A 23856-nucleotide genomic window follows, 5' to 3' on the forward strand; every position below is an offset into this window, starting at 1 on the left:
ACCTCTGCCTTCTCCATATCCTGGGTAGCCAGGTCTCCCGTTTCCTTCCGGAGAGGGCCCATGTTTTCCCTAGTCTTCCTTTTATCACTGATGTACCTATAGAAGCTTTTCTTGTTGCCCTTGACATCCCTGGCCGGATTCAATTCTATCAGGGCTTTAGCTTTGCTTATCTGATTCCTGGCTGCACAGACAATTTCTCTGTATTCCTCCCAGGCTACCTGTCCTTGCTTCCACCCTCTATAGGCTTCCTTGTTGGGTTTGAGTTTGTCCAGGAGCTCCTTGTTCATCCATGCAGGCCTCCTGGTGGTTTTGCCTGACTTCCTCATTGTTGGGATGCATCGGTCCTGAGCTGTTTTGTGGAAATGGCTTTGAATAAAAAAATGGACCACACCGTTCTGGATGTAGGGAAGGTACCAATCAAAATCACAGAACTCTGGCTCTGAATTTTTTTGAACTTCAGGAAGTTTTTGATGTGGAATTTGAGTACTCTTTGGTCTGTGGAAATTGTACTAAAATTCACTCTGAATGTGAAAGGGACTGGACAAAGATAAGAGTCTCAATTTAAATTTTGCAGTATATTCTCATTTTTGCTTTTTGCTCATAATCTTAATTTAAAGGTCCAGTTACCACTATTAACTCTTCTGGGGTGATGTATTTAGATATCTGGCAAGGTTCCTATTGATCTAGTGCTTAACTGCAAGTTAACCCGTTTCAAGAAATATGAAGTACCATCACTGAGAGAGCAACAGACCCCACACAAACTTGGCATAGAGAAGTTTACTATACTTCCACTCTTCGTGGATAGTTTGAAAAGAAGATCACTGAGCAATCTAAAAGGAAAAGCACAAGCTGGAGAGAATAATAAAGAGGTATCAATCCACCATACCACACCAACTCTGACACAATGGCATGACAAGTGGAAAACTTAACTCTGTAAAATGGGGAAAAGGCAGTAAAAAATGAATTGTGTTACAGTTTCTAAAACCTGCCTCAATTCAAGAAACAAATGCTCCTGAGCATTGCCAAGGTGTATGATGTTCACATAAATCTCCCATGTCAGCAAATGGGAAACATGTAAAACCTTAAGAAATAGTATCAGAAAATACCTGATTTGTTAAGACTGTTGAGATCACTGATTAAAAAAGGTCCCATATTCAGTCCCAAAGGCCATCCTCATAGGATCCATCCTCAGTGCTGTCTGTTTTGATTTTCTCCAATAAACAGTATGGCTGACTATTTCCAGAAAACATACTGATGTTTGCTATAACTGATGCACAATTTTGCTGGACATAAGCATACTTACAGGCACATTCTTCAATGGTCAGTTCCTTTCTTTTGTGCAGGTTAACTAAGTTAAGGCTTTGAGGAAAAATGTTTGCATCAGTTTCCTTTGAAAATACAGGCAAGATCTTATTCCTGTTATAGTGATGCAATAAGCAGTGCTCTCTTGTACAGAACTCTGCATGTTTTTATGCCATTCTTCTGAATATATCTGGTCCAGATTAAAATTAGTAGAAAAAAACCTTGAACATCTAAAAATGGATGCAAATTTGACCTCGGGATCAAAATACCTTCTGGAACAAACAAAGCACATTGCAGAGGGAGGTTCTGATCCAAAGAGAAAGTTGTAAGGTCAAAGAGAGGGAAAAGAGGAAGAGGAAGAAATGGGCTTGTTTTGCTTAAAGGACAGTCCTAGGTGCAATTTTGGATTTTGTGGGAGTAATCTGGAGGTGCAGGGACTGGCAAAATCTAAATGCTGAAAACTGAACTGCACAAAGACTTTATTTGCCAACAGCTCTCAAGACCTTTACTTCTTTGTGTTCAGTTTCCTGTATTTGTATTGAAGGATTACCTATGTAAGGCAGGGTAAAAGAATAAGTGCACAATTTTGACTCTTAGCTTTTATTAATTATTAAGCAATGCAGTGTAATTTGTTCGGGTTACACTGTGCTGGGCAAAGCACATGCAGCCTTTGGTGATCATTCTCTCGAAAGTTCCTGCTGGAGAAAGAGAAGTGTACTCACTGCAGCACATTGTGGATCATGTCGTCTTTTCCTTTAAGCCTACGTCTGTTTTCCTGATCACAGAGGTGACAGCAATTACTTTTTTTCGTGGGGAACTCAGAGGACCCAGGGAACTCATCCATGTTAAAGAACAATTTAACTGCCCTTTGTATTCAGTTAAGAAGTTAGGACTTATATGTGCATCTGTTTCTTTTGTGCTTTCTTTGGTTAGATCAAGAAGAATGGATTAGTAATAAAACCAAATTCTATGTATCATTCCTTTAGATATATAGTTTCTTAAGCTGACTTTCAAAGGAACTGAAGAAGCCTTAAAACTAAATTATGATTATGCTAAGAGCATTTCTGATACTCTTGGCAATAGTGTTAAGTAAATATTTCACATGTGGTTTATTTCCACTTTGCATGAATTGTTGTGATTGTCCTCTCTTGACCTAAGAATTTTAATGTCTTTTATATCATAGCAAACGTATATAAATGTTTCAAGTAAAATAAATCTTACGTGAACTAGCCTGTATACTTTGACTATGTAGACAGGAGGAGTATAAAAAAAACCCAGAAAGTGAATTTAGACTTGCAAAACAATGTTAGGAAAACGTCTGTTGAAATGATTGCTTCTGAAGGCAAAAGAACAGTATACTTAATAATTCAAAATTATTAATGTTTCAATCAAAAGCAAAGGACAAAAAAAAGAATAACTGAAAGAATCCCCTGTTCAAATATGGCAGAAGGAACATATACTAGTAATAGGTGAAAGGCACTACATGTTTCACGGAAGAAAACATTGGAAAAGGTGTTTCATAATATGTTCAAGGCTCTTTCTGCGTGAAATTTTGGGTTTCTGATGAAGATGAAATACAATTAAATTATTACTGAATTTTATGGTGAGCTAGTATGTTAAGTCTCTTCTCATCATTATACTAGAAGTATGATGATGAGAAGAGACCTGAATGTTGCAGTGGATGTCACAAACACAATTTTGGATTGACTTGTATGTATGCTTCGTGGTTAAGTTGCTCAAAAACTATCCTTGTGAGAGGATTATACACATTTGTTTGTTTTGTGGGTGCTAGTTATAAATATCCTGAAGTATGTCTCTAGGTTTCTGTTTGTGAGTTTGTTTAATTAGGTTATTTTGTACATAACCTGTCATCTTTTTGCCCAGTAAATTCTACTCTTGTTTTAGCCTTCATGTCTTTTAAACTGGATGTCACAATCCATAGGAATGAAATCCAGGTAGAAATGTATAGTTACATGTTTAAAAGAAAAAAGAAAGAAAGAATGAATCCAGTGTTTTAATGGGGGGAAGAGAACTTTGAGAGAGAAATAGGAGAGAAAGCAGAAAATTTTAGAAGGAACAGGGCGGAAAAAATAAAAAATCTGTGGAAGTAAATTGCTCTTCCTGCCCTTAGAAGTTAACTCTGGAGAGCGTACAGACTTCAGTAGAATTATGCTAGATTAGCAATGCATTGAGTGAGAAGACCTTGGTCTCCTGTTTAGTAAATATTCTTTTTATGGCCTCTAGAAAAATAAAATATGTGTGTGTTTAGCATTGCATGCGGTGAATATTCCCATTGAGATCTGCATTCAGAAGGGTAAGCATGTGCCAATTTAGATAGACTGTGCTTGCCAGGAATTATTGACTTAAAACTAAATTACTTTTTTAAAATTCTGCATCTGTTAAAGTTCTAGATGAAAATAATTCCTGGGGATGAGGAAATTTTATGCTTTATTTCCTCTTTTAAATAATGTTTATGTAATTATGTCGCCCAATTACTTGTATTAAGATACCCTTGTACACTTTGCATGTTTTTTCTTCATTGCAGTTGCCATTACAATTTAAACAAAAAGATTCTCCTCAGACAAACATCTTTTAAATAAAGGCATTTTTAACAGGGAGGAGTTGTTTCTTGTGGAAAAGAATAATTCTCATGACAACAATTGTTGACCTTTTTTCTCTTTCTTTTTGTTTTGTTTTGTTCATTTAGTCTGGCTAAAATTACATACATATTCATGTATTTTAATAAGAACAAAGCATTACTCTTGGATATTTTCCATAAATTTGTTCTCATAAGCAATTTGATAGACATCTACTGTAACTGTAATGGGGGAAGTTTGCAGTATATCAGTCTGCCTGGTTTAGAAAACTAGGATTTATTAACCCATTTTCCAAAGGCCCAACATTACCTATGAGATTCGAAGAAAACTGTCACTTTTTTCTGTTTTAGAGCAGGTGCATTTTATAATCAGAGTATATTGTCTAATTGTTTCAAAATTTATTGTCTTTTATTAAAGTTAAATCAATTTACCTTGTAGTATTTATTGTGCATAACATTATGGACAGTCAAAAAGGCTGGAGAACACCGAGCACATTATAGTTATGTTTTTCAACTGGGATTTTCTGCATTAACTCTAATCCACTCCTATTGCTAACTACAAAAGAATAGTCAATATGCAGGCTAACCATTATGCTTTTGTACAGAAAGCTTCTAGCAGTAGTATCAATAAAGCGGTATCACTAATAAACTTTCCATTAATTGCTGAAGTATTACCTCCAGATGAGTTGCAGAGGCCACAACCAGGATAACCCGTCACTCTAGCGTGCTAGGCAGGATGTCAGCAGGATATATGAGCTAACGTATAAATCAGTTGCACTCTGGGCATGAATGAAGTGTTAAATATGTTCAGGAGAATACTTGAAATTCAAAATGAAGAGTTACTTAGATTTTCTCATTTATGTCCACAGAACTTTGCCTACACCCATTACCTCCTTGTGTTTCACTTTCTTTTCCATTGCTTTACCAAGGCAAAACACAGAATATCCACACTTGTTATAGGAACTGGAAAAATTTAATCTGGTGTTCTTTTCAGGGTTTAGCTGGTAAAGCCAGATTCTCCTGTATGAGTCTCATGTGTGCACAATTCTTTGATACTGGTATTCATGGAATAACAGGGGAAAGGTTATATAAAGACAAAGGAAAAGTGCATTTTTAAAACATTTGTTTCAGTAATTTTATGCAAATATACAAATATCTATTTAAAAATGTAAAGGCTTTAATTGAGTTGACGGCATCCTTTCAACCAGATCTTCTACTGACATCTGCAGTATTCTCAGTGCTCTAGAAAATGTTGGGGCAAATGTTTGTACACTCTGATACTTTGTATGAAATTTCTTGAGAAGAGTTCTATGGATGGGATTTTGAGCCTCGGCAAAGGCCATTTATAAAATCCCCTCCTGGCAAGGCCATTATGAGTGAATCACTCCCAAGTTGAAAATCAGGTGGTTTTTTAATCAAACATGCACTGGGGATTTAATGTTACAACATTTTGATTTTATGCACTGGTTTAGTCTGTGACTTTGAACACTTCTCATATATGTAAGAATGTATGTGCAGACACAAATACATTTGCACAATGAGGAACTATGATAAAGCACCATTCTTTTAGAAACACACTATACACCCTTATTTCCCTCTGCTTTCAGAAACTTTGCAGACAGATTTTTAATTCTGAACTAAAAATTAGTTTGCTGTCTTTAGCCTCTGAGTAAACACTTGAAATTACTAGTAAGGACACATCAGTTACATTCCTTAATACCAGGGAGTGGTTGGGACAGAAGAAAGTTTCAGGTTAATTGTAGCACATTTTAGACGAAAATATTCTGTACTAATGCTCTTGCAGGACTTCCTGAAGCTGTTACTGTCATGACCAGAAATTATAGAATACCATTTGTAAAGGGTTTATCTAATTAATTTGGTTTTCTGTTGATTACTGAATACAGTTTTGTGAGTAAATGATTACGGTTTTTTACAGACTCTACCTTTATACTCATCATTAGATACACTACTACCCAACTTTTTTTTGAGGAAGAGACAACTGCTTTCTTTCTGAGTGCTTTTTTCCCAGTGTTCATTAAGCTGCACAAATTGGAATGTTTTCACCTGCCACCTCCAAAAACCATAATGTAGGCAGAGAACGTATCTCCCTTCCTTGTTTCCACCTTTCAACACAATGCTACAAGGTAACACTAATAGGAAGCAATTCCACCACATTGACATTTTACATTATTTTCTTTATTTTACTATGCTATGTCTTGATTTGATGCCCATCTAGCCACTTAATTTTGAAGTTTTAGTTTTGCTGTTGAACAATCATCACTTTAACCCACTGCAAATAGTGAAACAAAAAAACTTAAATTTATTCTTTGTCATTAACTCTGAGATTTTCAGGCAGGAGCAGCACTGCGCAGGAAGATGCTGTGATGTGGCATGTCAGTACCTTCCAGTCTGAACATATTAATATAGATCACTGTTTTTTTCCTACCTAAGTAGAAGATAAAGACTCCCTTTTTTAAAATAAGCAACTGCTCAGAGAAGTCAGAAGGGGAGTAGGAACCAGGAATTTCAAATTCCTCACAGTCATAACATGTGGCCCTCTGTACTATGAACTCATATAAGCCACTATTGAACTTTACTCTTGTAACAGGTAGAATTTTAAGGAACAGAAAGTTAGAGTATGTGGCCAGGAAGAGCAAAGTACAGAAAAGCCAAGTCATTTGCCAAAGACACCTGAAACTAGTAATATAAGATCTTTTATCTTGAAGTTAGAATTAGCCTGTAATTGTACTGCAAGAGTACTTTGAGACCCCAAATGAAACCTTGTTGTGTAACTCCTATCTAATCCTGAAAAAAATTTGCAAGCAAAATAACAATACAAAAGGCAAAATGCTCCTATTTTGGCTGCAAAAGTAAAGCTAGGATGGAAGACTATCTATCACATTTTCCAAGCCCACATTTTCATATGAAGTTGATGCTTAGGTTTAAAAGTAGCCCATTTTTTTTAGCATCAGGCTGGCATGCACTCATTAAATTACTTTAGGTATTCTGGTTTCCAATGCAGTCTTTTGTATAGGTAAAATTGATAAAGTACACTTAGACTATAAATCATGATAAAATACAATGCTCCTGAAAATGTGTTAGCCCCAACCAGAGGTGGAGATGTGATGTAAGCTGCTTGGGCTGTTTTCCCATTGTGCCACCTCGTCTAGATTTTGCGGTGCCATAAAACAGCATGCAGAAGAAAGAGGGAAGAAGTTCAGTATTCTGCCGTACCTTTTGAGGAAGCTTGAAGGATGAAGTGTGAAATTGATGAGGTTCCACAAATCATTATCTTACTCTTTAAAAGAATAAATAAAGCAGGGAAGAATTGCATAGTGCTTCACCAACAAAAGTGTAGTTCATAATTACTCAATGCATAAATATGAGAAAGATTGCAGAGAGAGATAGTATTGTTACAGGTGTGCTAAGAGAAGAGGCAATGTCAAAATGGTGTTTCCATGAATAGCCTTGGAGAAGTCAAAAATTCTGTGAGAACACATATTTTTGCACTAAGGCCAATTTAGACTCAATTGGCACTATAAAGCCACCTTAACTGAAAAGGTAAATCTCTCTTGCTTTGCCATATGAGTGCAATTTGGAAACTAAATTTTGCTTGTCTTACTCTAGTACAGTTCAGCACAGACTGGCTGCTCCTTGAGGAAGATGAGAAAGATTTTGTCCCAACGAAAAAAAAAAAAAGAGACGAGGATAATAAAACAGAAAAGAATAAAACCCAAACTTAGAGAACATGTTTGTTAGGGTAAAGAATTTTTAATATTTCAATGAGTTGTCCATCTGTTTTAAAGTTCTAGTATTACAAGAGCGATCCTTTTGTTTTCTCTGGTTCTGTTCCAGCAAAATGAAATCACTTCCTCTAGATAGAAATCCTGATTCTAAGCAAGCTATTTCTTGGTCCCAGTAGGACTGATATGATTTTATATAAGTGTTTCAACTCACACTATTAAGAACGTCCCCGTGACTTCTGGATCTCAGATTAATTCCAGAATTCCCACATCATCCAAGTCACTAACTGAAATATTGTAAAACTGCACATTATTGTATCTGAAATGGGTATTGAGATCTTGATTCATGCTACTGGCACTTCACAGTCTGATTATTATAACACATTTCATTTCGATCTTCCCATCTCTCTTGAGAGTCGCCAGCAAATGGTCCAGAACCTCAGTTAGACTTCTTTTCTATTAGAGTTGTCACTAGCATAGCTCTTGAATTCTTTATAAGCATTGGTGATGTGATCTAGAATAAAGGCCTGCTTTTGACCTTCAGGCATTGGTATGGCCTTGCTCAGACTTACTTTTTGACCTTTCTGTCTCCTGGTGTTCCATGCCCTCTCCTTGGATCATCAGCCAAGCTGACTTTCCCAGTCTGCGCTTGTCACCTTAAAGTAATGGTTACAAGTGTATTGATGCGGTAATGACTTTACAGCCCAGCAAGCTCCACTTCATTAAATTGGTTGTAATTTGAACTCTGAAACAAGAGAGCATCTTGTGTAGCTATATTTAAATAAATTAAGGTAAGAACTGTGGTATTTAGGTAGTGATAGATTGCCTTTATTTATTCTTATACCTTGTCCCAGGACGTTGTATGCATAATTAAAAAAATAAGGCGTATACTATTATATAGCATGGTTATGATAGATAAGCACATTGACATGAAATTTAATGGTGCAATTAGCAACGTTATTTTCTGTGTTATTCATAAAAGCTTTTGCATTATTTTACATTGCTTCCTAGTTATTAGTATTTTAGTAATCCAGGTGATGTAGAGAGAAGTATTATGTGATGGTCACTGTTTCATTTCGGAAACATCAGGGCTTTATATGTTCACAGTCTTAGTTCTGTATTGCTTTTCCTTCACGGTTTACAAATATGCACATTTTGCTGCAACATAGGCTCTTCCTCATTTCGGAAAAGTGAAGGAAAAGAAGTGGAAGTTTTGTAGCTTGTATTTAGTGACGTAATATCAGTCCCTTTATAATCAGCGTGACTCTAGCATAATTCTAATGAAGTTCTGGTAGGATAACACTCAGAAAAGATCAAATTTAGACAGTAGGAACTGAGTGCATAGGGTGTATCTCTTCTGGAAAAGAAACAGATTTTTTGTAAGTTCTTATGTGAAGTGTAAAAGGTATCCTTTTGTGATATTTGAGAGCTAATAATGGGTATTGCATGTTTAATGCAACAGAGTAGCTGTCCTGTTTTTCTTTTTTTTTTCTTCCTTTCTGCACATTCACCTCTTCTTGAACAGAAATAAAAGGTTCAAGGCTTGTCAGCATCAGTTTATAGATAGCTGTTTAAAAATAATGAGATATTGGGTATTGTAAGGCTCAGGGCTGTCTTGCCAGACTCATTTATTTCCATTCACCTTTTGTCAGAATTGCAGACAGAAGACATTCAATTAAAACTTGTCACCTGTTGCATGTGACCTAATTTGTATTTGTGAGTGTCACAGATTAGGATACTTAGCTTCATATGGAACCATTAAAAAATGTAAAGCAACAGTAGTACTCTTAAACATTTTATGCCATGTTTTCTTCATGTGAACATCTTTGTTTATGGACCATTCTGCAATGGAAATCACTTGTGCTAAGAAATAATAGAATTTATTTACACAAAATCTCATTTGCATGAGAAAACTAAGTGGATTTTATGCATGTACTTTTATGTTCTAATGCATAAATGACAGTGCACAAAAATTCAGTATGTAGATGATTAGTTCATGCAAAGTTAATGTTCCTTTCAAGAGAGGTTGAGTACTGAGCTGTGTAAGTAACATATTTATCAGTTCTTTTGTCAAACTGAAAAAAACCCCCACCCTCTGGGCTTTAACCAAAGAGAATTTTTTTTTCAGTTCTTTTGCCAAAATCCAGCCTTCTCATCCCCTCCTCCCAGGAAAAAAATGGATTTTCGAAAATGTTACTTACATTTGGTTGCCATTTTTAATTATTAGACATGAGCAAAATCTGAAATGAAACATTAGTTTGAAACACTTGTTTTACAAAAGCAATATTTTTCCCTTTTGATTTTTCAACCTTAAAAAATTCACTAATTATTTTAATTGGCCCAATACTACTTTTTTTTTTTTGATAATAATAAACTGTTTGTTCCAAATCTTTGTCAGAGGAACAGATAAATTAAGCAACTTATAGTCACAGAGCAAATTGGATATTAAAGTAATAAACACTGCTTTGTCTTTCAGTCCCTTGTAAGGGGCAGGTTCCTGAATGGAATTGTTTTACAGGCACCTCTTGACAACAGCCAATTTTATCGTATATTAACAAATACTTTTTGGTACTGACTGAATATAAAGTAGGAGGATGATTTTTAGACTTCCTATGCTACACTAAATAGTGTATTTAATAGTGCAGATAGCGATCAGAAGACAAAACACTAAAGCCTTCCCCTGCTAATTGTTAATTCAGCTGTAGATCAGGAAAGCTTTAATGTGAGTCATAGCTTTTCTCTTCTTTGATGACTTAGGGCTCTGTTTTCAAAATATTACCTGCCTAATGGACACGTATTTTACATCTCTAGCCGAGTTTTTACCTGCACATGGTACTATCCAAATTCTTTGTGAACTGATTTCAGAAGCTCTCTGGTATCCTTACAATTCGGCACATAAAACAAATATGCAGATCAAGATGAAAAGATAGCTCATATTATCCTTCTTCTTCATGCTGTGTTACTTCCTGAATGTTTCTACTGTATTGAGAGAGCTCTTTTGTGGTTTAAAGTGGAAGTATTTTTTCCACTACAAATTTTTCAGACTGTAGGATTAATGCACTGGTCTCACAGTTTTCTAATCCCAAACTACAGAGATTACTAAATTGTCTAAAGAGTTACTAGATGACCATGCATTCTTATCTCTAAGTACATTCTGTCTGTGTCCATGGTGGAAAAATGAACTGGTTTTCCCATTCTGCGTGAATAATGCAAAACACAGAGTTTATAATACTCACACAAACTTACCCAGCAATCTTACAAATAAGTTCAAGTGAACTGGAACACTCTATCAAGATGTTGTTCCAAAGGAGAACCGCACCAGAACCTGCCATGAAAATTCCTTTTGCCCTTTCCAGTTTTGCTGTTAATCTGGTTTTTTGCCTCTGCTACTGATGTTCCTCTAAAGCCTGGCAAGATGCAGTTATGTGGGTACCCATTCTTACTGATCTTACTGTAAAATTTAAGACAATGCTGGTTGTCTTACAGACATCTGTAGAAAAACGATCGTTAACCCAGTTACATATCGCAAAAATTGAGATAGGAATATATTTAGTATATATAGAGTGCTGTGGTAGAGGTGGAGCTTGCCAGAATGGCGTCAGTGTAGACTGTGTCTGCTTGCCATAAATCTCTCATGTAGGGGGGATGGAAAGGGAGCAGAGTTTGAAATTTCTGTAGGAAGCCAAAATTGCGGGTTGGATTCCAATCTCAAACCTGTTCTTTGTGGATGTACTGGATGGAAGGAAGGGAGGGAGTTTTGATTTATTCAGACATTAGTGCATATTTAAGTGAATTAGATTTATTTTTTCCAAAATAAAAAGCTTCCCCAATTATAGGTAGTAAGCAATTTCTCATAGGCCGTCCTAGTATTGGTAGGTCTTGATTTGAAGGATTGTGCAAATGCCTTCCAAGTTAGCCTGAGGATTTCCTGTGGGTATAGAGCTCCACGGAAAGGACAGGAGTGTTTGTGGGACAAGTGGACAAATGAACACTGGAGACTTGTAGCTGAGGTAAGAAGGAGGGGATGGAAAATAGGAAGAGAGGTAGATTATAAGGGAATAAATAGTATACTTTGAATATGCTGTGGATCTGTATGGAAAAAATGGATGACACTGTGAAATATGGTTATCATACCGAGGACCTGAATTGCAAAAAGAGTGATATACAGGGGTAAGGGTGATCTTTTATACTATATAGCGCCAGTCACAGTGGGTACCTGTCCCACACGAGGGCTTCAAGGCAGTGTGAGAAAAGGAGTACAGAACAGGAATAATAATTTGCGTTTGTTGGTGAGGGAGGAACAGATGAGGAAATACAGAAAAAATGAGGAGTTCAGGTTTGCCTATGTTAAGTTTGTTTAGATTGAAGTACCTGGTGGGTAGCTCATTTTGTACATCAGCTCTGGTCTTCAGTTATTTCCGTGTACGACTATGTGGACACTTTGACTTTAGAGTAAGTGCCCAACATCGTTTTGTTGTGTGTTGGTAAGCATTTGATAGAAGGTCATGGAAAGATTGTGTGAGGAACCAGGAGGTGAACCTTTTTTGTAGAAGCTTGTGTAGTAACTATGAGGCCTTTGTTTTTTTGGCTTAAGGCCAGCTGGAGAAATTCTTATGTTGTATTAGTATGTATGCAATTGCCGCCTTTTAAAAAAGTAGGCATTGTATTTATTTACATAGTTGCCATCTCTCCATATATTACAGTTCTTGTCTAATCCTTATCTTCTGAGCTTGGTAAATTATGTCAAAATGTGTGACTGCCCATCAGTCCTGAACAGATGAGCTCTTGAGTTGTACATGTCCTAAGGTGTAAAGTGAACGTATTGCACTTGACTGTTGAAATCGTATCATAACTGGTAGCAGGCCTATTCTTTCTATTTGTATCAAAATAAGACGCCCTGTGGTCATCCCTGTTTTTCTCATTAGGGCTTTTGGTTTTGTTTTTCTGTTGAAGAATTTTAAAATGAAACTCAGTGTTGGGGAATGTGGAGAATCAACTTGCTTGTCTTGAGGAGCTTTGTTCAGTGACATTAATGGATGTTTTGACCTTAAAAAACTGTAATGCTAATATGTACAGTGCAATTCATTCAGAGATGTGCCATGAGTTTATATAGGCGGGGCGGATATCTTTCTTTTCACTTTATGGTTGAGGACTGATAGGGTGAGTGAACGGAGCTGCTGAAGACTCTGGCAAGCCACATGCACAGCAGAGTTAAAGCAGAGGTCTACTTAACTTCTCCCTGTACGCTAGCTTGGTGCCACGATGACCTCTTTAATAGTCTGAGTACAGCGTATGTGTTGAATTATAGCAATTACCTCTGTGATCAAGATGTTAAGCCCCTCCTGCCCCAAATGAAGATCTTTGTGGACAAAATTGTTTTTCTTTCTTCCCTTTGTTTTTCTAACAAAGGCAGCATCAGCTGTTAAATGTCTTGAGAGCAGATAAGTATATCTTTATGTAATGAATTCTCTCATACCAGCTATAGGAGTTACAGGGGAAAATGCATGCATATACACAGGAACCTCTGGATTTCAGTTTGCTACCTGCCAAACTCCAACAAGTTTTTATGGAATATCAGATGGGTATACTTTCTTAAGTGGTGTCTTGCATTGTATGTACTTTACTATGAAGACTCTTGGGAAGTAAAATACCACTGAGGGTGCGTTAGATTATCAGAAACCGATTCAAAAATAGCTACTTCGTAATGGTACCAAGAGCAAGGAAAGCTTAGGAGCTAAAATGATGGTATACTCCGTATCAGTTTTAATGAAAGATTTATAAACCTCTAATTTATATTCTGTTGGTATTATGTTATAAAAAATGTTATCACATTAGAATTGGAATTAGTTATATTACAGGTTTAAGTAATTTTAATATGTATAATACTGTTACTCCCCAGTTACTTAGAATTGTAATTTTTTCTTTTTAAAAAAGAAAGTAGCTGTATTTATAGGTATAGCTATGTATAATAGGTGAGTACTTGGATCTATGTATAATTTTGCTATTGTGACATTCATCTGTATCTCCTTCCATTGAGTGTGTGAATGGCTTGAATGTGTATCTCTGCAAATGCAAAGGAGGTAAAAAAATTGTTCATCTTGGTAGATTTATATTATTTTAATTTAAGCTTCAGTTCCATTACTTTTTGATTAAACATACTTCTATCTGATGCTATCCATCTTTTATCACTATGAAATCTGCTCCCAAGCAGAAAGAAGGATGGCATCTGAATTATGCAGAAATCATTTTCTATCTATTTTTCTTCAAATGCTGGGCAGTCTTTTTCATAATCCCACCAATATCGCATGTGGCTTGTTCTAATCCTCCGCCTATTTCTGAATATTCAACTGTCAAACCTTGGTCTTTTGCTATTTGTTTTTATGGCAGTGTATTGTCCTGGATGTCATTTCCTTCAGGTGTAGCTTAAACTCCCAATTCAAAGACTGAGAACACTGTGTTATCATTAGCTCTGAAAAGCTTTTGACTATCAATTTTTAAAGTGTTGTTGTATATCATGCATTTCTAAGTATAACTTTAAAACCAAACAAAAAATTAGCATGTTTTGTTGATGGAATCACCATGAATTTTATAAGATAGCTTAGACCACAAATAGGTTGCAAGTTTGGTGGTGAAATAGGTAAATACCATATATAAGATTTCATTCATAATTATACACTGACCTGTTTGGGTACGTGGTTGATTAGCTTTATTATTTATATAATAATATCTATATTATATATATATATAAATATAATGAGTAACATACTGCGAGAAATGTTGTTCTTGAGTTTCAGGGAGTGAAATATAGTCTTCTGCAGTAAACCAAATGGAATTTTACTATTAAATACAGGTGATCACTACCCACTTTCCTGGTGAGCAAAAAATATTGAGCACTGTTGTATACAATTCACTGCATTATAGTTGCAGCCATCGGTTGTGACCTTAGGCCAAGTATCTCCTGTGTTACTAACCTTTATAGATACCAACAGTCCGTTTGGGTGAATGAGAACCCAGTGCACACAAAGCCTTCCCCGCTGGTAGAGGAGCACGGAATTGAATCTGTAAACTGCCGTCTTCCATGGTTCAGCTAGTGAGCATTCTGGTGTATTAGTTTCATGCCAGCTCAGAGAGTAGGAGGTAGAACAGGGAAAAAAAAAGAGCAAGAAATAGAGAAGAAGAAGAAACAAAACCAAACCAAAGAGAGTTGGCCTTGGATTTCTGCCTATTTGGCAAAATGGCTTTTCTTCACCAAAACCCAGTCAATCCTCTTTGGTTTTTGAGGATAAACGAGGACTGACAGATGTTTCCTGGTAACGAGACTGTGCTACCAGTGCAGGTTCATGGGCAGCACGTAAACTCTGTGCCCTATTTTTCTTGCTGTGCACATAAACTGTAACTTCTTTGGTGGTGGCTTCTCTGCAGTCCAGAAGCCAGTTCTGGAGATACTTCCTGCAAGAGAGAGAACAGGGAGATGGGAAGTAGTAGAGTAGGGCACAATAATGGCAATAGAAAAGATAGAGGGGAGAGAGCTAAAACAGACAATGAAAAGAAAAGTGAGAGAGTGAGCTGCACTTTATTACATGACTCATAGGGAAACATTGGTATGTAATGTGTCCTTGCATTCTTGTCTAGTTAAATCCATGTCATCAGGTACAAATTTTGGAGTTGGTATTACTTGTCCTGTTGCCCTGCATACATGCCGAATTTTTCAGCTTCAGTGTTATGTTACTACGTGGTTATACTGACATTTGTCCTGGTTGTCTGGAAATTTGCCTGGGTGACTCAGAAGGAAATAGAAATACTACATTGTTTTATAGGACCTACCATCTTCTTTTTCCCCTCCCTTTTTTCATTTTGTCTATGAGAGCAGCTGTAGCTTGTTTCAGGAAGGTAAACTCCTACATATCCGTACAAAACAGATAGCAGAATGCTTTACTGAAGCAATGAACAATTTGGAGGTAGAACACAAATGTTAATTCATCATTGATGACACCTTAAATGAACACCCACACAATTTCTTTCAAACCCTCATGAACCATTTTGGGTCTTTAAATCACATATACGTTCTTACTTTACTAAGGATACTTACTTTGTATCCTCTGGCCATGTTAATCCATGTTAATTAAAAGCATTGGGACTGACTATCTAAACTCTATACAGCACCCATTGTTTCTGAAGTTCTAATTCTCTGTACTTCTCTACTCATAATGTTAGCCTTGTATATCCGTGGTGTTTATTATAGCTTTGAACTTACGCTTCTGGCAAAGGTGACTTCAGATCAGACTCTTTCAAATGGAAACTAAACTTGTTAGCTGTCTTTAATAATATGTAAAAATGAACAAATGGTTTTAAATGAACAGGAAATGATGTTGTATATTTAGTCTTGCATGTGTGAAAATCTAAACAGCTTGCAAATAATTGTAGTGCTGCTTTCCCTTGCTTTCTAAAATTAGTCTTTTGAAATAAACATGCATTTTAAATAAATATTGGAAGGCAGGAGATAGAAGATTGTTACCTGAGAGGCATCTTCATAATATATTTAATTACATTTGCTTATTTTTCCTAACGTAGGTGTCCGCCTAGACAGAGTACGTGGAGGTCGCCAGAAGTACAAGCGCAGAATAGATGCAGAGAATAGCCCATACCTGAACCCTCAGCTAGTTCAGCCAGCAAAAAAGCCATGTGAGTACACCAGATATATAAAATTTCTCTTTGAATACAAGGTATTGACTCCTAGTCCTGTTTGCTGAGCTCATTCTGACTGGGGCAAGGGTTTGGTCAGAAGATGCTACCATGAACACTATATCCCTTTAGCTGTTAACATATTTTTTTTAAATATGCTTGTCTTTCTCAAGTGGAGTTGAACAAAGAATATTTTTACAGGTGGAAGTGTATAAAAGCATGGTTTATGCAGTGCAAATTTTACATTTACAGGTTGTCTTTATTTTCAGTGGTATGTAAAATGGTTCATACTGTGATCATTAGTTCATTGAAGCTTCTAGTTTCAGATTTCACAAGAAACTGATTTTTGTAGTTTTCACTAACTAAATGAGTTTGACTGCTCAATCTCCCAATGAAAATACATTAAGAGCCTCATTAATTTATACCTATAGATTAATATACTACCTAGCATTAGATTACAACAGCAATATGCCATACTAATAACAAGCATAGATTGGTAGTTTGGGCTCTAGTACCCTTATGGATTTTTTTGGTTTGTTTTGTTATGTTTTAATAATGTCCTTGATTGTATCTCGCCAGGCTGAAATTAAGAGAGAGAGAGAGAGAGATGATCATCTCATTGCTAAAATACAAGTTCCATCCTCTTTGCGATTAACTAAAAATAGTTAGGGGTTTTGCTTTGCAGCTTATATAAACTCAAGCAGCGACTGTACTAATTCCATGAAGTAAATTTAATAGCATTATAGCTGTAATGCAAGAGGCTAGTGTATTACCCTGCAAAGGCACACACGCTGTATAAAGTGTTGTAAACTATTCCGAATTCAAATGAGAATACACATGTCCAGTTGCTCCTGCTGAGAAGGTTAATTTGTTCCTAGAAAAGAGAAATAAGCCAGAGAAATAAGGAGGGCAAACTCCTCCTTGTCTCCCATTTGCCTCTGCCCCTATGCCTCTGACAACACACATGTCAGTTTTAGGCTCTTGAAAATACCTGGCTGTATGGAAAACAGAATTTGTTCCCATTCGTGTTCCCCAGTAGGGGACAGTGCTGTGTACAACACGTTTGAGCATATGGGGACCTGGAGAGCAAATAAACAGTCTTTGAACTGTAAGTGAAAGGGCATTTTAGCTGTGTCAAAGAAAAAACAGCCAGTTTTACATAAAATTAAGGCTTAAGTGAACATATGGCATAGTTTCCTTTTGCCTTTCCAAAAAACATTATGCTGATTATATTCCTTCAATTGTCCAATCTGGCATCTTCTACTCAGCCTCCGTAAGCTGTCTCACCGTTCTGTAAATACAATCTAGGGCTGCACTAAGCAGATTTTGCACATTATAATAAAAACTTTCTGATAATACAATAAAATTTAATAAACTCTAATGCTTAATTTCATTAGAGGTTTAGTTTTCCTGGGTGCACAGATTGTCAGTTTTTCATTTACTTGATACTGTCATTGAGTAGAAATGTTGATAGCCTAGCATACCAAAAAAGCAAAGACCAAACAGGCAAAAAAAAAAAAAAAATCAACCCAAAAAACCCCAAGCCATTTAATATGAACAGAGGTTAACGCTGTTGTACTGAAACACAAGAATCTCTGTGTAAACCCAAGATTACTGCAAAGTAGTGCATTACATTACCTTTAAGACGATAACTACACCAATTTCTGTAAGCTCCATTTGTCTGAGATAAACTAACCTCCTTATAAATCATTGCTCATTATCTAAGTGCCTCCCTTCATTTTCCTCAGCTCGTCCGATTACAAACATTTTTGTAACAAACATTTATAAAAGTTAATTTTTAAATCCTGTCAGATAAGTGTCAAGACATGGTTTTGTGTGGAAGTAGCCTGGGAGGTTTTCTGGAACCTGACTGATAGTTTGTGCGTAACAAAGTCACAGGAATGAAAATTGGGTTCTATTGATTCTAATTAGGGAAACATTAAATAAGATTTACCTAGAAACAGTGCTCATGGCTATTCAATTTCCTGAGTGATGGAGCTTTCTGAGTACATTCAGAATTTTCCTATGGTCTATACTAATGCACGCTCCAATACAGGTAGCTTTTTCCCACTATAGGGAAAGGACAGGTGTTTGGAGTATCTTTCCTGCACCTACTTCTGGCCTGTATTGTATTTTCCAGCTTCACCATGGAATCCGATGGCCTGCCTGTAGATCTTGTTGATTGCAAAAATAAAAAGAATTTGAAATTTTGCGAATCCTGAGTCAAAATATACAATATTCCTGAATCATCTACAAAAAGCCATTGGTGAGGAGCCTAATAAAAAAAATGAAAGAGGTTGTTTGCCCATTTCTTCTGTATGCAGGGAAAAAACCCAGAACTTGGGGATGTGAGTGCTTCTTCATTCATTTAGCACTGGTTAAAAAACCACGCAGTTGAAGTCCTCAGTTATATGTGTTTTGATATTAAGAAACTCTAATTTATTTATCCTACTTTTCAATACATGTAAAAATACTGGAATTTGGGAAGAAGCGATGTTATCTTTTCTCACTTAAAAAGATGGTGTTTTCTGTGTGAAATCAAACAGGATATGAAAAGACTGCTTAAAAAATAAAAAAAAATTATGTGCAAAGGCTGTTTGCCAATATAAGTTAAAACTACCATCTGTCATCTTTAAATAAGAATAGGATTCCTCGTTAATCAGTTTGATAATCAGTAGAATATTGAGATCAAGAATTACTCAGTTGGCATGGTTCCTATAGTTCATATAAAGCATGAATATATCCCCTTATAATAAAACATGCTTGATGTGATGGTTTCTAGTTGGCTCTTGCACTTATTTTATGAAGGGCTAACGTATATCACAGCTTCTGACACACAAATTTGGAGTAAGGCAAAAATTGTGGAGACAGTAGATCAGAATCGAGGAGTCTGTGTCACTAAAGAGCAGTAAAGTATCAGAAATCTGAATCAAGTGAGTATTTTATGGAAATCTGTCATGGGCTGGTAAGGAGCCTCTTGGATGCTCCTGGGCAAGTCACGTCCCCATCAGCTTCCATTGCAGCTCCTCCACAGAAGGACAGCGTGGTCCATCCTGTCACTTACATGCAGAAGGGGAAAATTATACTAACTCTGTCAGCTTTCTCTTCAGTCAGAAAACACTCTGCACCTTCTCGCAGTGGAATCCCATTTATATCAAGCCTCATGACTCCTTATCATGGAAGGGAACAGATTAGTGTAAATTCACTAAAGGGTGATATTTGGGCTTTCAATTCTGGTGGTGCATTTGAGGTCACAAGATGTACCTACTGTGAAAGGTAAAACATGAATATATTGAGAAGTATAGTAATGTATCCTGTATTAGGAGGGTTAATGAATTAGTCCTTTTCCCATTTTTCAGTTCTGCCTTCTCAGAGTAACAAATCAGGCTCCTGTATAGAGATAAGATATTTCCATTGTGCCTCCACATGGATATAATGCTCATTTTATGTTTATACTATTTATAAACTATAGAAAAGCAACACTGTATAGTAAATCTTCCAGGTTCTCCTACTCTTTTTTTTCCCCACTTTTCCTTGCAACTTAAATGACTATTCCAAATAGATTTCACAATTCATCTGGATGAAAAAGTAAATATTAATGAATTAAAATGCTATACAGGTAAAAATAACCATTGTGTGAATATGATAAAGTATCATTCTTTGCACAAAAACAGTTTTCTGAGGTCGGGTCTGCATCTATAGATACTTCCCTTAGTTTTACATTCTTTATTCTCATTGATTTTAATAGCTATTCCTGGCTGGCTTTTTTTGTACTTAAAGAAGCTATTTTTATACATGATTCTAAATTCCTGTGTTTCACTGAAAAGCAAATATATTAAGAACACCCTGCTTTTCTCACAGCATAAGCCCCAAGGAGTACAAATTAATTCTTAACATTTTAACAGGAGGATACCCGTAATATAAGATATATGGGATAATGAGCACTGAGAAAGTTCTGAAACCATTTCTGTTACAACAGTTTAACAGTGACATCTAAAACAAAGAATCGTAGTTGGAGTCACTGACAGAAGTTACACATTTTAGTGACTGACCAATTGCTTGTGGTATTTACTCCCTCAAAAAATACACCTGCCTTTGGGGAGGCGGAGGGTTGCAGGTAATCAGAAGAAGGCACAACTTTTCTATTTGGACAGTCCAAAATACATTATAATGCATGAATATTTTTCTACAAAGTTTGTATTCCAATATTAAGAGGTGATCATGTATTTCTACATTCCATTAAATTTACTTTCTTAACAACGGCGTGTCTAGCTTGATAAACATTGTTAATGGATCGGATTTGTTTGTGCTGTAACCACTTGTAGAAGCCAGTGAAGTTACAATAAGGTTTAATTAGGTCCAGTATCTTAAGACAAATTCTTGTGCACTTTGAAATATGAGACGTCTGTTTGAAAAGTAGAATGATGCTACTGGTGATCTTGGACTGTTCTGGACCATTTTTACAGATAACAAGATTGTCTCCCATTTGCTGGTGGCTGAACCGGAGAAGATCTATGCTATGCCTGACCCCACTGTTCCAGACAGTGACATCAAAGCGCTTACCACTCTTTGTGACCTGGCAGACAGAGAACTGGTGGTGATCATTGGATGGGCTAAGCATATTCCAGGTACATCCAGTATTTATTGCAAATAGATGACATACAGAAATCATCGCGTGGGTTATTCTGTTCTGGTAAAAAAGATGATTTTTTCTCTCACTACAATGCATAAAGTTTTCTTAGACTCCAGATTATGCACATAGGACATAGGTTAGATAATAATATGTCTTACCTTGGAAATAGTATTATTGTTGCTCTGAGTGTTACTATGTTAATAAGATTTACATGCTGCTCAGTGAATGAATTTTTTTCATGTATCACTTCTATTAAGATAAACTTGCCTTGCTATCCAGAGCATTAGCCTGGTATGAAGGGTAGTGTAAGTGCTCTCCTTTGTACTCATCTGATTCAGCAGTAGTTGAATGCAAGTCTGGTTCCTCTATTCCATAAAGGCAGCACTATCTTATACTGACCACAGGAGGTGCAAAAATTCAGTTATATTTTGGCATGGTACAGAAGAATTGTTCTCTTCATTGAATGAACTAGTGTGAGAGCTGAATTGTACCAAGAGGTCTCTTACAGTTTAGTAGCTCCTTGGTCTGCGTGAAGCGGACTGCGGTCTACATCATGTGAATGTGTTGATATTATAAAAGCTGACTGACACTAGCAAGAAAAGTGAGGGTCATCAAAAGCAGTTTCTCAGATTAGCTATTTCTTCAGATAACATTTCAGGTATATTTTATTTCCCCCCATTGCTGAGGGCAATGTGCTTGCTCTGTGGGCTAGCAGACAAGCTTATAGAGAGTCTCCAGGGTTCTCAGTCTGTCACTTCTCAGAAATGGTAAAGTCACACAAAGACGACTGGCTTTTTTCTTAAGGTATTTTTCTAGTACAGCAGATGAGTGAGCATGTTGGTGTGTTTTCATCAGCTTTTAGTTTTCTAATTTTGATAGTGGAGCCTTATTGAGTATAAGAATGGATAACCTTTAATTCCTCTGAGTAATATATCATCCTGATTTTAGATTTGATTTTGGGATACCGTAATAATAGAATAAATAATCCAGTCAGTTGTTTGTTTATCAAAGTTAAATATATTTTATTTCTAGTATCAAAAGAAATCGCAAAGAAATAGAAAGAAATAGTCTTCCTGGGTTTTTTTCCCTTGTGCACAAGGCACAGCACAAGGCTTCAGTTCTTCTGGTAGCTGCTTCTGGGTCATCTTTGATAAATACAAACACTAACAAAGAATAATAATAAAACACTTTGTACATTTATGGAACATTATTTTACTTTAGATGAGCGACAACAACCTACAGACTCTAAAATAGTCAGTATGCGACACAGATGAAATTTAGTCATTCTCTGTGCCACAAATGGTGTATAAACAAGCTTTTGTATCACAAGCAATGTTTTTCTGGTACAGTTAACTTATTTCTGTCTCCTTAAACTAGTTTGTCTTTATGCTTTGAATGCTACAGTAATTTCTTTAATCAAATTGATGGAAGTCCCTTTCCCAGCCCACACTGAAACCAATTTATTGGTCATGATACGCCAGCTATGTTGCTAACAGTCGTAACGAACTGTCAGGCAATATCGCAGTGAAGCTAATTTGAAGTCATTAGGTGTGCAGCGTTCAGGCAACAATTTGTTACAGTGGTTAGGAACACAGCTGACATTTCTGAATGGCTTTGTTCAGAGCAGTTCTAGATGAGCCCAAGCAAATTGTAAACTAATTTAAACATCACTCTATATTATACTGGCTACTTTGTCTTACACTGGTTGCTAATAAAGCACCCCAAATTAAGTCAAAATGAGTTAAATAAGTGAGTTTGAGTTTCATCTTTGGAAGATACCTAGATCACCTTAACCAAAATAGAGTAGCTCTCAAAGAAGTTAGCCGTGCTCCATAGTAGTTGCAGGGGAACTTTTCATCAGTTTGATTTGTGAATATGTTGTGTAGCTTTGATTTGGCTGGAGGGGTAGGAAGAGCAGAGGGGTGAGACTGAGCAGCCTTTAAAATGATGGCTTTGGTTAGCGTGGAAAAGGTATTGGATGCTGTAAACTTGAAAATTTAAAGCCTGCGATCTGAACCAGTTGAGGAACATTTCTGCCATGAGGCAGCCTTTTATTACAAGGTAAACTCAGAAACACACCTGCCATGCTAAAGTCACACTGCCTAAGTTTACTCACCTGAGTCCATTTAGGAATGAGAAGGAAAAAAAAAAGGAAATAAAGACAATCTTTTTATAAGCATTCTGGTAACAGAGGGCAGTGATAAAATCTATGCTTGTTGTCTGGCATTTGATCACAAAAAATGCAAAAGGGCTTGACATGCTAAAGGGCAAATGTGATGAGCTTTTGTAGCTTGGTTTTGAATGATGGAGTACTGCTGAACTTGGACTGCTTACGCTCAGCTTATTTCTGGCACAAAACAACTTGTAGAAGAGCTGGATTGGCGCTAGCTGACTGTTTTCTAAGCTAACAAATGTTACTGTAGGCAGAAACATAACAGAATTGGAAAAAGGATGAGTTAGAAAAAGAGTGCAAATTGCATGAAAGTTCGCTGTAGCTTAGCGGACTAAGTAAATCCTTGGTGTAAATCTCTTGGAATCGATTAATTATACCAGTAGTGAATTTGTGCCTAGCACAGCAAAGCAGCAATCAGCAAATCTTTCTTTACTATAGTGATTTCTTAAGGCTCAGTATAATTAAAGGCCCTTATATATCAGGTGTTTAATAACTAATAAAGATCTCGGCTGTAAAGCATTGTAATTCAAAGTAAAATTTGTTTTTGTGGAAGAAACCAAAATAATGTTTTTGCTATTCTAACAGAAAGTCTTTTAATGAGATTATCTATAAAAAGGTAACAATGCAATATACATTCTGCCCTGGCCAACTGTTTCCCATTGCAGTCATGGACTAAAAAAGGTTTTAAAATTATACAAAGTTCAAATGCTTTCATAAAATCATTAGT

The 23856-nt window shown here is 36.3% G+C and overlaps 1 protein-coding gene across 1 annotated transcript in view; it reads left to right on the forward strand.

Moving 5' to 3' along the window:
• The window catches only part of ESRRG (estrogen related receptor gamma), a 164213-nt gene that overhangs the window by 98312 nt on the left and 42045 nt on the right, over nt 1-23856 (forward strand). Inside the window, exons 4-5 of the mRNA XM_059828903.1 lie at nt 16213-16323; nt 20790-20951. Of these exons, the coding sequence (XP_059684886.1) occupies nt 16213-16323; nt 20790-20951 (273 nt within the window). The remainder of the gene's footprint in view (nt 1-16212; nt 16324-20789; nt 20952-23856) is intronic.

The sequence above is a fragment of the Gavia stellata genome, chromosome 2 (assembly GCF_030936135.1).
Source record: "Gavia stellata isolate bGavSte3 chromosome 2, bGavSte3.hap2, whole genome shotgun sequence".
Classification (NCBI taxonomy): Eukaryota; Metazoa; Chordata; class Aves; order Gaviiformes; family Gaviidae; genus Gavia; species Gavia stellata.